This window comes from Microtus pennsylvanicus, chromosome 20, assembly GCF_037038515.1.
Source record: "Microtus pennsylvanicus isolate mMicPen1 chromosome 20, mMicPen1.hap1, whole genome shotgun sequence".
NCBI lineage: Eukaryota > Metazoa > Chordata > Mammalia > Rodentia > Cricetidae > Microtus > Microtus pennsylvanicus.
Window position 1 is genome coordinate 9,786,421 of NC_134598.1, and position 12,418 is coordinate 9,798,838.

The 12,418-nt window shown below is 44.3% G+C and overlaps 1 protein-coding gene across 1 annotated transcript; it reads left to right on the forward strand.

Moving 5' to 3' along the window:
* The first annotated feature begins 903 nt into the window (after positions 1-903).
* LOC142838689 (retinol dehydrogenase 16-like) lies at positions 904-6,698 on the forward strand. Its single transcript, XM_075954260.1, has 4 exons — positions 904-1,216; positions 3,902-4,160; positions 5,731-5,894; positions 6,372-6,698. The coding sequence occupies exons 1-4, from the start codon at positions 904-906 to the stop codon at positions 6,587-6,589; spliced, it is 954 nt and encodes a 317-aa protein (XP_075810375.1). The 3' UTR covers positions 6,590-6,698.
* Positions 6,699-12,418: the final 5,720 nt, after the last annotated feature.

Below are 12,418 nucleotides of genomic sequence, written 5' to 3' on the forward strand. Positions count from 1 at the left end.
GGGCAATTTTGTCTTTTCCTCCATTTCTTTAGTGGAATTTTTAATTTCCTCTTTAAGGGCCTCTGTCATCTTCATAAAATTATTTTTGAGGTTGTTTTCTCCTTCTTCATCTGTGTTGGGATGTTCAGGTCTTGCTGGTGTAGAATCACTAGTTTCTGGTGCTGCCATATAGCTCTTTATGTTGTTGTTTGTGAGCTTACACTGCTGTCTGCTAATCTCTTCCTTCCTGTCGGTTCAGGTGGGGCCTGTACCTCCGTGGGTCATTTTTCCTATTTATATTTGATCCCTCCTTGTTCCCAGGGAGTCGCTGTACCAAAAAATCACCAGCTTACCCCAGCCTCACTTTAGCCTCTCCTAAATCTCTAGAAACTAGAAAAACGGCTTTGTTTTCTGAAGAGAATCTGGCTGAGGATCCTGAGCAGGAGACCTGAACTCAGAGCAGGATTTCCTTGTAAATGTGTCCTGAGTCCCAGCACCTAAGTGTGTTCACAAATCCTGCATCTGTGGAGGTGGAGTGCAAGATGCTGAGACACAGGTGAGGCAGGGATTGACTGCAGTGGGCATGTGTAAAGAAACGTACATGTATTCCCATATGAGTAAAAGGAGCAAAGATCATAAGAGAATAGAGCTGTGTTATTGAACAGTGATGTTTCTTTCCATTGGCAGTAAGTAAAGAAATGCCAAAGGCCATTATATATCATAAGACCAAACAGGTGAGAGAGCAGAGAAGTGGGGCATGAATAAATACCAAGATAGGCAGTGGACAGAGAACCAAGTGTGGACTTCCTGCTAGAACCCTGCCTTCCTCTGCATCTCCTGAGTCCTGTGTGCCTACTTCGTCCTCTGTAAATAGAGGCCAGGCTCACTCTGTCCCAGACTGTCTGTGCCTGTCCTTTGAAAGCCATGTGGCTCTACCTGGTGACCCCTGTGGGCCTTTACTACCTTCTGCGTTGGTACCGTGAGAGGCAAGTGGTGAGCAATCTCCAAGACAAGCATGTCTTCATCACGGGCTGTGACTCGGGCTTTGGGAACCTGCTGGCCAGACAGCTGGACAGGAGAGGCATGAGGGTGCTGGCTGCATGTCTGACGGAGAAGGGAGCCGAGGAGCTGAGGAACAAGACATCAGACAGGCTGGAGACAGTGATCCTTGATGTCACCAAGACAGAGAGTATTGTGGCAGCCACCCAGTGGGTGAAGGAGCGTGTTGGGAACAGAGGTACCATTGAGATCCCTGTCTGTGTCTGCTCGTGTTTGACTCGTGTGTAAGGGGCCTCCCAGCTACACTTTTTGGAACAAGCTTTATGTGGGTTGGGGCACTTGAAATTACCAGAGCCTCCTCCTTTCCCCTTAACATCACCTGAGCACTTTCTCTCTCTCCAGCCCCTACCTGCTGTTTCTCGGTCTTTCTGGTCTCTGGTCTTTGGAGGATTTACCTTCTCACCTTCCTGTCTGTGCTCTGTCCCCTTCTCTATGTAGACAATCAAGACTGCTGGATGCTTAGAGCAGGGTTCCTTTGTGGAGCAGAGGATGGGACTTGTCCCTGGGCTATGTGTGCAGGGTATCTGGGGTCACACCTGGGTCGATCTCTTGGGTCAACACCGTCCTTGTTCTTACTTGTCACCTGCCATCCTCTGTAAAGGGAGCCAAGACCGCTCCTGTGTAGAGCGGCCATGACAAGATATAGGACTGATTTGGATAAGTAAGATAGAGGCTACTCTTCTTTTATCCAGGTGCCAGTGTTAATTGTGATGGCCCAAAGAAGACCTTTGGTTAAAAGAAGTTTAAGAATAAGTTGACAATATATTGATTGTTCAAATTACTAGAACATGTTATACAATAAAACTTAACCTATAATTTAGCACCCAGTGCATAAAAACTAGTAATGTTTTCACCTGTGTGCATTAAAGTAAATGCATTATTTTCACTTAAAAAAGGTGAGCCATTTTTACCTCGTCATTTCTTTGATGATTTTACTTTTGAAACATCGTTTCTCTGTTTCTTGAATGTTCTGGAACTCTGTAGACCAAGCTGGCCTCCAACTCAGAGATCAGTCCTCTTGTGTCTCCCAATTGCTGGGATTAAAGACGTGCACCACCAGAGCCTGGCTTGCATGATAATATTTAATGAATTAAAAATAACCCCCCATCAAGAAACCCAACTAATGTAACCATATCTTGTGGTCAGCTGCTGGGATTGTTTTGTACATTTGTGTTTGTTTTACCTTTAGTTTTTAGGATAGGAATTGGATACTGATTGGCCATGAACTCACGACCTTTCTGCTTCAGACCGTCCTGTACCAGGATTGCAGGTCTGTCCCACCACCCACATCTTGTTCCCTACAGTTATGATCATGAGCACTGTCCTGGTAGTCAGTTTTCTGAGCTTGTAGTGGGATCCTAGCAATAAAATATCTCTGTTAAACTGTTTGCATTTCCAGGAGGATAAGATATGGGATAGGAGCCGGGCGGTGGTGGCACACGCCTTTAATCCCAGCACTTGGGAGGCAGAGGCAGGCGGATTTCTGTGAGTTCGAGACCAGCCTGTTCTACAAGAGCTAGTTCCAGGACAGGCTCCAAAACCACAGAGAAACCCTGTCTTGAAAAACCAAAAAAAAAAAAAAAAAAAAAAAAAAAAAAAAGATATGGGTTAGGAGTGAGGTGGCATGTGACTTTTGGGAAGAATTCTCCAAATCAGTAAGCACCACATTAGCCTTAAACCAAGGAGCCTGCAGGTTGAGAAAACTAGTCTCAAAAAGCCAAAAACTTAAATCAAAAATAAAAGAAACAGAATTGAAAATAAAGCCACGAGAATATGGAAAACACACAGAGAATCTGGATACTGTGTTATTATATTCTCTTTGAATTATTTGAATGCTGAGGAAGAGGCAACAGCTGCTAAAAGACATTTGATATTAAATGTTGCTGGATTAATCCAACATACATATTTTGAAAATATGACTTTAAAATTTAATTCAAAAGATAGGTTACTTTTGAGCAGAGGTTTAATTTTTGTTTTCACAGGAAAAGGGAAGCTGTGGATTTCTTCTTGATTAAGAAAAGTGAGGTTTGGTCAAGGAAGACCCCCTGAGAAAGCTCTGATAGGAGCAGATGGCCCAGATGTCTGAATTCTACATCCAGAACAGCCTCAAGACAGCTCGCTGAGATGATCAAGCCACACAGAATATTCCAGCCAGGACTTGATCATAATTCTAAATTTTCTTTAGGACCCTCTAAGATTATCAACAGGAAGTAGCTCGAAAAACTATGCGCACATTCCCCAAAAAATGGATTATGGATATTTATCTTGTTTATAGAGTGTTGGTTACAAGATGTTATGGATAATGGTCTGGACAAAAAGCTAAACTAACGATATTAGATTCAGAGTTCTTGTTCAAAATAAGGGGGAGGAAGTGGTGTGGGACAATGGTCTTTTATTGTTTCACTTATCTTATTTTTAATAAAATGCTGATTAGCCAGTGTAGTCAGGCAGGATGTAGAGGTGACGTGATGAGAACAGGAGAATTATGGGAAGAGGAAAGGTCACACTGAAACCATCACCCAGATGGAGAGGAAACAAGATGAGAATATCTCGCTGATAATAAGTACTAAGCCATGTGGCTGACACATACAAGAATTATGGGCTAATGTAAGTTATATGAGTTAATAAGAAGCCTGCATTAATAGGCTAACTGAATTATAATTAATGTGGGCCTGTGTGTTTTCTTTGGGACTGAATGGCTGTGGGACCTGGTGGGACAGAAACCTCTGTCAACACCATGCCGTTCTTCACTGTGTCCTAGTCTCCAGGAAACACACGTCTAAGCTGTCTTATCATGTGGACTGTGCATTTTATCCATAACTGTACCTGTGCTTGTGACTCTCTCTCTTCCCACTGTCCCCAGGACTGTGGGGCCTGGTCAACAATGCTGGCATCTCCATCCCCTCGGGTCTCAATGAGTGGATGAACAAAGAGGATTTTGCAAAGATACTGGATGTGAACCTGTTGGGCGTGATCGAGGTGACTCTGAGCATGCTGCCCTTAGTGAGGAAGGCAAAGGGCCGAGTGGTCAACGTTTCCAGCATCTTGGGTCGTTTGTGTTTGTTTGGTGGTGGTTACTGCATCTCCAAGTATGGTGTAGAGGCCTTCTCGGATTCCCTCAGGTAATGACAGGGATGTGGGTATCTGAGAGAATCATTGGAATAAGGTTTTATTTAATCAAGACTATTAGGAGGCCATCATGAAGAGGACACACTCTGGTTTTGGGGTTGATAACTGTCTCCTTGTTGGAGGTATATGATCATTCCCCAGGAATACTTTTCCATGTCTCCAGTAAAGGCAGAGCTGAGACAGGAGTTATTTATTTATTTATTTATTTACTTACTTACTTACTTATATTTAATCTATTTTAGACATGATCTATGTAAACTTGACTGGCCTGCAATTCACTAGGTAGATCAGGCTGGCCTCAAATTTAACAGACCTAGCTCCTGAGGACTGGAATTAAAGGACTCTGTCAAGACGAAAATTGTGTACCAGCATTCTACCAAGTTCAGTTAATCATATCCTGCTTGGAGCTGGAGACATGGCTCAGCAAAATGAGCACTGATTGCTCTTCTACAGGATCCAGGTTCAATTCTCAGGACCCACAATGACAGCTCACAACTGTCTATGATTCCAAGATCTGACCCCCTAACAAAGACACACTTCCAGGAAAAAACGCAATGCACATAAAATGTATAATTCTGCTGTAGCAGAAGGCGAACAAAGGGAATATTTTTTTTGAGGCATAGTAAGACATATGATATTTGGGGAAGAGTCCAGACTCTTGACCGTTAATGATGTTCAACTTGAGGATGTCCTTGAGGTGGGCTGATCATCTCATTCAGCTCATATGGTAGTTTCTACACTCTTGTTATAATCTGTGGTCAACTCAATATAGAATTACAAGAAGGCTTTCCCCCAGACCTTAAAAACTCTGACAACTGAGAAATTGAAAGAGTAGAGAGAGACTGTGGCCATCTTTGCAGTGAGCAGAGCAGTTATTAGATTAAGGGTCCTAGAGCAAGGAGCCAAGCAGGAACCTAGCAGCCTGGTGAGGAGGCCTGTTGGGGAAAATGAACGTGCTGCTGGCTGCTACTCGACCAAAGGATAAGTCATATGATACAGGCAGGAGGCTGAGTCGGTGAGCACATGCAGGCATGTAGGGAGCATGAGAACCACAGACAAGGATGTACTTCATAATGTTCACGAGGCAAATGGGAAGAGAGTGAATCAGGGGAGCCCTGTGTGCCATGCAGCCTATCAATTGTAAAGAATTCGGGGGATGGTAAATGTGAGAGGAACTAAGAAAGCGGCCAGAGAGTGTTTCCAGGAAGATGCCTGCAGGAGCCATGGGCCAGCTGGACTGAGACGGATTTAGGGAAGGTTCAAACCTAAGAGTGAGGATCAGGTGACATGGATAGGGTAACCCTGTTCACCTGGATTATATAGACAGGTCTTACCTGGAGTCTAGTTCTAGTCCAGAGAGCTACATGCACCAAATACTTAGGGTGACATTTAAAGCGCAGAGGCATTGCCCTCACCATGAGTTTCATCCCCATTCAGACAACACCTGTCTGAAGCTTGTGGCCTCTCCTCAACACAGGCTCATGTTATCATGTGACTGTACTCTGATTCTGAGTGACCTCACAGAAAGTCCTCTGAAGTCCTTGACATCTCTCTATCTTACAGGAGGGAGCTCTCCTATTTTGGAGTGAAGGTGGCTATCATAGAACCTGGTTTCTTCCAGACTGCTATTTCCAATAGTGACAGGCATTTTTCACATAACAAGATGCTGTGGGACCGGGCAAGCCCAGAAGTCAAAGAGATCTATGATGAGAAGTTTTTATTATCCTGTGAGTTGGGTTTTGGGGACCAAAGAAAACAAGTCTAGAATTCTGAGTCTCCTGGTGGTGTTGACGTGGTCACCCTAAGGTTTTTCTAATGAGCACAATTAGCCTCTGTTTCCTTGGTATAGGGTGGGCATATTTCCACATAAAGAGATCCTGGGTTCTAGAACATGAGGTGTTGTCTCATTTAAATCCCTTATTATTATGACATGAAAGTGAAGCCGGAGTCACGAAACAGTGACTTTCCATGAGCTTCCACTCTTGCAGAGACGAGAGAGTTCTCTGAACGGAGACCCAGGTGGAGCATGTGTGCGGTTCCTCCTTGAAGCTGGGCTGTGTCCTCCTGATCACCTGGGACAGGCTAGGCTTGGGCATGGCTTCAGATGGGGGCAGCTTGGGTTCTAGTGAGGCTTTCCTCCATGTTGGTCTAGAGCAGGAGTGTCAGAGTTAATCACCCCCTGAATCCTTTCTCCTTTTGCATAGATGAAACTACGATAAAGTTATTGGACAAACTGTGCAACAAGGACCTCTCCTTGGTGACGGACTGCATGGAGCATGCGCTGACTTCCCGTCATCCCCGGACCCGATATTCAGCTGGTTGGGATGCCAAGCTCTTCTACATCCCTGTGAGCTACCTGCCCACCTGTCTTGCAGATGTCATCTTATTCTGGACCTCCACGAAGCCTAAAAATACTCTGTGAAGCCTGCATCTGTTTCTGTTGTTAGCGGTATAAGAGTGCAGTGTGAGGGAGAGAATCCTTAGGAGAAGGCAGATGCTGGGTTCGAGACAAAATTGTCATTGGGAGGGAGATCCATAGGTGCCTGACTTTTATTCCTTTGGTATGACAATGGAGAACATAGAACCACAGGAAAACCTTCTATGTTTAAATAATGATTTTAATCTTGATAAAAATAAAAAAGTGATCTTCTGTGTATCACAGTCATCCATTGAACTTATTTTAATTTAAAAAATTATTATTTGTTTGTCAGCTTGTGTGTCTATATTGCATGTCTTTAGAAATACCCATAGAGTCCAGATTATTGATTTTCCTGAACATATGCAGTCTTCCATTGGAACAACCATATGTAAAACTTGACACAGCCTCATTTAAGGGATCTTTTTCTCTAAGTTTTGGGAAAATAAGGAAACGTAGTTGTGCAAATTGTAGCAACCAATTAGCTGGGAAAAGATGGTTAATCTGGCCTTCAAAATGAGCAAACGCATTTGCCCAAGAATAACTATTTGGAAATAATCAATCTGTTGCTTAGTATAAGGAATGTTGATCACCGCAGGTTCTCTGCCAAAATATCTCTTAGATTCCATCCAGTTTTCCTGTCCTAAGCTTGGTACTGTTTATAAATAAGGGTTTAATACCTTAACTGGTGAAACAGGAAGGTGTAGCCATAAAAGTGGACCTTTTTGCCATAATACTGCTGTAGGAGTAAGTTTTATTTTTTTTTATTAAAAATTTACACCTCCTCCCCTCCTCCCTCTTTTTTGTACTCCCCTCCCCCTCCCTCTCCAGTCCAAAGAGCAGTCAGGGTTCCCTGCCCTGTGGGAAGTCCAAGGTCCTCCCTGATCCATCCCGGTCTAGGAAGGTGAACATTCAAACAGAGTAGGCTCCCTCAAAGCCATTACATGCAGTAGAATCAAAACCTAGTGCCATTGTCCTTGACTTCTCAGTCAGCCCTTCTTGTCAGCCATGTTCAGAGAGTCCGGTTTGATCACATGCTCCATTAGTCCCATTCCAGCTGGTTTTGGTGAGCTCCCATTAGATCAGCCTCACCATCTCAGTGGGTTGGCACACCCCTGCGGTCCTGACTTCCTTGCTCATGTTCTCCCTCCTTCTGCTCCTTCTTGTGATTCTATAATGTGTTGACCAGAGACTATAATAAGAATCTAGAAACTATGGTAGGAGCTGAATGAGATGCTCAGCCCACCTCAAGGACCTCCACAAGTTGAACATCATTAAAGGTCAGACTCAGAACTCAAACCAAATATGGACAGCAGCACCAAACAATTGCCACACTGATAATAAGACTGCACCTCTGCAATTGTAAGTGAGTCACCCAATTTAAAAATTTCCTTTATTAGATTTGCCAGAGTCATGGTGTCTCTTCACAGCAATAAAAACCCTAAGACGGAAGTTGGTGCACGGGCCTGGGGTATTTCTGTGATAAGCCCATCCATATTTTTGCTTGGAGTAAAATGGACTCTGGGATTGTGGATTAGAAAAGCAGTTGAATGAGTTAAGTGCTGCCTAATGGGCCATACTAGTAGGAGCAGGGAAGACAGTGGTGTTGAGTGTCATTTGTCTCTACTGCATATACTGGCTTTTTGGGATCCTAGTCTGCTTGGATGCACACCTTCCTTGGTCTGGATGGGGGGGGGCTTGGACTTCCCACAGGGCAGGGTACCTTGCCCTCTCTTATGTCTGTAGGGGGAAGGAGAAGGGTGAGTGAGGGGCAGGATGGAAATGGGAAGAGGGGAGGGAGTGGAAAATTTGAATGGTATTATTTATAAAGAAATAAAAAATTTAAAAAAATCATTCAATTAAAATAGCAAGTCCTGCCCTTCTCAGCATGCCTTGGAATTGTTTGGTGCTGCTGTGTTTATTTGGCTTGGGTTTCGAGTCAGGTCTTACTGTGGAGCAGGCCAGGATCTGATGTTCTTCTTCCTCAGCCTCCTCTGTGCCGGGAATGCAGTCACAGGCCACCATGCCTGGCTTCTTTCTTGTATTGCTATTTATAGTCACACAGTCTGTACTGGCCAACTTCTACTCATGTCTGCCAGCACGTTAATTTTAGGATCCTAGGAATAAAATACATTTCCTTGCTTTACTAATTCTTTACATGCATTATAATTTGATCGGGTTTTCTCTTTTGACAACAACTTTCATATTTTCCAATGTTCCTGCCACCCAGGTTTATATTCTTTTCTTTTTTCCAAATAAACAGAAAAGCAAGAAGACAAAAAACTGCAGAAGAAACCCTTATGAGCCCCTCCTTCAAACACTAATACTTGGAATCTGGTTTGTGTGAGCTGACTGACTCCCGGGCATGCAGCTCCAGTAAGGAGACAGTGCATTCCCTGTGGCAGCAGGGATCAGCTGCAAATAGACTCTTGGAGAAAGGTGGGACCATGTGTCCACTTGCCCTGCTCACTGCCGGTTACTGTCTGGAGCATGCAGGTCTCATGTGTGCTGTCACAACCTCTGTGAGTGCATTTGTGTGACGGTGCCCTTGTGTCTGGAAGACAGTTGACTGGAGCATCCATCACCTGTGCCTCTGAAAATCTGCCACCACCTGTCTGCACAGACTCTGTGCCTTGAGGGAGGGCTTGGATGAAGATGCCCCTCTAGGACCGAGTGTTGTGAGTCTCTTGCTCTCTGCATGGTGTCCATTTGTGCATGCCTCGGCTGACTCTCATCTAGGGGAAGACAAATGTTTCTGATGAGGGCTGTGCAGGTCCTGATCTGTGAGTACCATGTATTCCTGCAGCAGAACAATGTTACTAGGATTTCTCCTAGACCCATGACTTGTCCATTAGTCTCAGGTATTTGAGTGCTGTAGGAGAGTCAGGCATGGGTTTCATCTCAGAGTGGACCGTAAGTCTACTACAAAGTGCTTAGTTACTCCCTTGTCTTTGGTGCCTCTATTGCAGTAGTACATGTACAGGCAGATCACTGCGGCAGGTCACAGGGTTTGTAGCTGGATGAGCCTGGTGATTGCCTTTCTCCTCTGGCAGTGTGCAGAACACCTTCTAGGACCTCAAATGCTAATCAGTAGGGGTGAATCGTTTAGTTGGGCATCTGCTCAACTCCTCCCAGCTCAATGGCATAAGTAAGGGTCATGTTCAGCAACATGGTTACCGTCAGGTTGTGGGAAACAGTGAGAAGCCTTGACAATAGCCTGTGACATGGGTTGGAAGTGGGGCTCCATTTTGACCAACGACTCTTTTGACCAATGACTCAACCGGATGTAACCTGTTCCTGGCACTGGAGGTTTTATTTAGTGGCGTAAGATGTCTAGGTCAGGTATTATTTCCCCATCCTATGGTGTACCCACTTAAATTCCTTGCCTATATTCATGTATTTTAGGTAGTTTCTACAGAAGTAGATTTTGATGTGACTTCTCAAAACAAAACAGGATAAAATCTTGATGCCAAAGTGGGTTATGACATATTGAGCAATTTTTTGAAATCAACAAATGCCGTGCTTATTCTCAGTCAAGAAGTCTCCAATGCACCCTGCACAGATAGTGATATTTAGCTGTGGTGTTACTTGTAAGCCTTACTGATTGGTTACTTGAGCATCCAAGATCTAAAGACCAGAGGCGCTGAGGAAGGGCAGCCTCTGGCTGAGGTGCAAAGAAGGGTACCATTTTCTGTGCTTGAGAGGGGAGGCTCAGTGCTGTTGGTAATCAGCAAGCCTTGTCACTTTCCTTATCGTGTCCCTGGGTTTTGCAAGCATCTGAGGAGAGCTGCTCAATATTGATGCTGGACCCTGCAAGGCCCAGCTTCATCAGAGCCCTGAACACAGCACTCTTTTCCAAAACCTCCTCAAATCAAATCTTCCTTTGATTTTGTAGTAAGGAGGCCACTTGTTGGTTCCCAGCTGCTTAGCCCCAAAATAATCACACAGAAACTGTATTAATTAAATCACTGCTTGGCCCACAACTCTAGCTTCTTATTGGCAAAATCTTACATTAATTTAAGCCATTCCTATCAATCTGTATATCACAATGGGGCTGTGGTTTACCAGGTAAAGTTCCCAGCATCTATCTCCGGAGGCCCCATGGCTTTTCTCTGACTCCACCCTTCTTTCTCCCAGCATTCAGTTTGTTTTTCCCTGCCTACCTAAGTTCTGCTGTATCAACAAGCCCAAAGTAGCTTCTTTATTCATTAATGGTAATCACAGTATACATACAGAGGAGAATCCCACAGCAGTTTCTTAACCAAATTTCAACTCTGCTGGTTGGGATGCCAAGTTCTTCTTCATCCCTGTGAGCTACCTGCCCACCTGTCTTGTGGATGCCATCTTCTACAGGGCCTCTCTGAAGCCTGACAGCACTCTGTGAAGCCTGCATCTGTTTCCATAGTTGGGTGTTTAAGAGTGCAGTGTGACCTTTAATCCCAGCACTCGGGAGGCAGAGGCAGGCGGATCTCTGTGAGTTCGAGACCAGCCTGGTCTACAGAGCGAGTTCCAGGACAGGCTCCAAAGCTACAGAGAAACCCTGTCTCGAAAAACAAACAAACAAAAAAAAAAAAGAGTGCAGTGTGAGGGAGAATATCCTTAGGAGAAGGCAGATGCTGGGCTCAGGACAAACTTGTCATTGGGAGAGACATCCACAGGTGCCTGACTTGTCTTCCTTCAGTGTGAGCGTGGAAGACATAGAGACACAGGAAAAACTGCTTTGTTTATACAATATTCCAATTTTGGTAAAAATACAAAATGATCTTTCATGTATCAGGGTCATCCATGTTACTGATTATATTAATGATTATGATTTGTTTTTTATTTATCTGTATGCATGTGTGTCTCATAGAGCTCAGATCGTTTTGTCATCTGGATTGGAGTTACAGGCAGTTATGAGCTACTTAAATGTGGAATTGAAATGAAAGTGGGCCCTCTAGTGTAGAAGCAAGTTCTCTTACCTGCTGTCCCCGAGTCTAAACTTTATGTTTTTAAACAGTAAGTTGAGACAGAATATCACTATGTCCCCCAGGTACATCATGACCTTCTCAATCTCTAGCCTTGCTTTAGCACATCTCTTAGGTCTGACACCCACAGGACCTTTGAGGGGCAGTGAGGGAATGAAGAAAGGACAGACACACAGACACATGGACAGAAAAGGTGGCATCAATGGCTCGTGTGTGCTCTGATGGAACCACAGCTGCTCCACTGTAAGCGGCAGCCTCAGCTTGTTTACTATAAACAGCATCGTGGAGGGTTTGTCTATTCCCTATAGGAAATCTGAAGGCAACAGTCTCCCACTCCACTCCCAAAAACCAAAACAGAAAACACAAAACCAAAACCCCAGGGTAACTAAAATAATCTTATACAATAATAGAACTTCTGGAGGTAACTCCTGATTTCAAGCACTTCTACAGAGTATAGTAATAGAAACAGCATGGTGTTGCCATAGAAACAGATAGGGTGATCAACGGAATCAATCGAAGACCCAGATCTAAATTCACACACTTATGGACTCCTGGTTTTTGATAAAGAACCCAGAACTAGAATTTGGAAAAAGGCAGCAACTTCACCCTTCATCCTTCTTTTCAGCCTCCCACAGAAGAGTTCCCGGTTTTCAACAGCCTCTGCAGCTCAAATCCCCAAAATCCTTTCACGATTACACCAACAGTCACGTATGCAGGACCATCAGAGGAACACCCACCCTCTGGTACCAAGCCGGATCCTAGTTTGCATTTCTGTGTGTGATGAAACGCTAAGCACCTGAGAAGAAGGAAGGGTTTATTTGGCTTTCATGGCAGGGTGGAACCCAGAGCAGGAACCTAGAGGAAATGG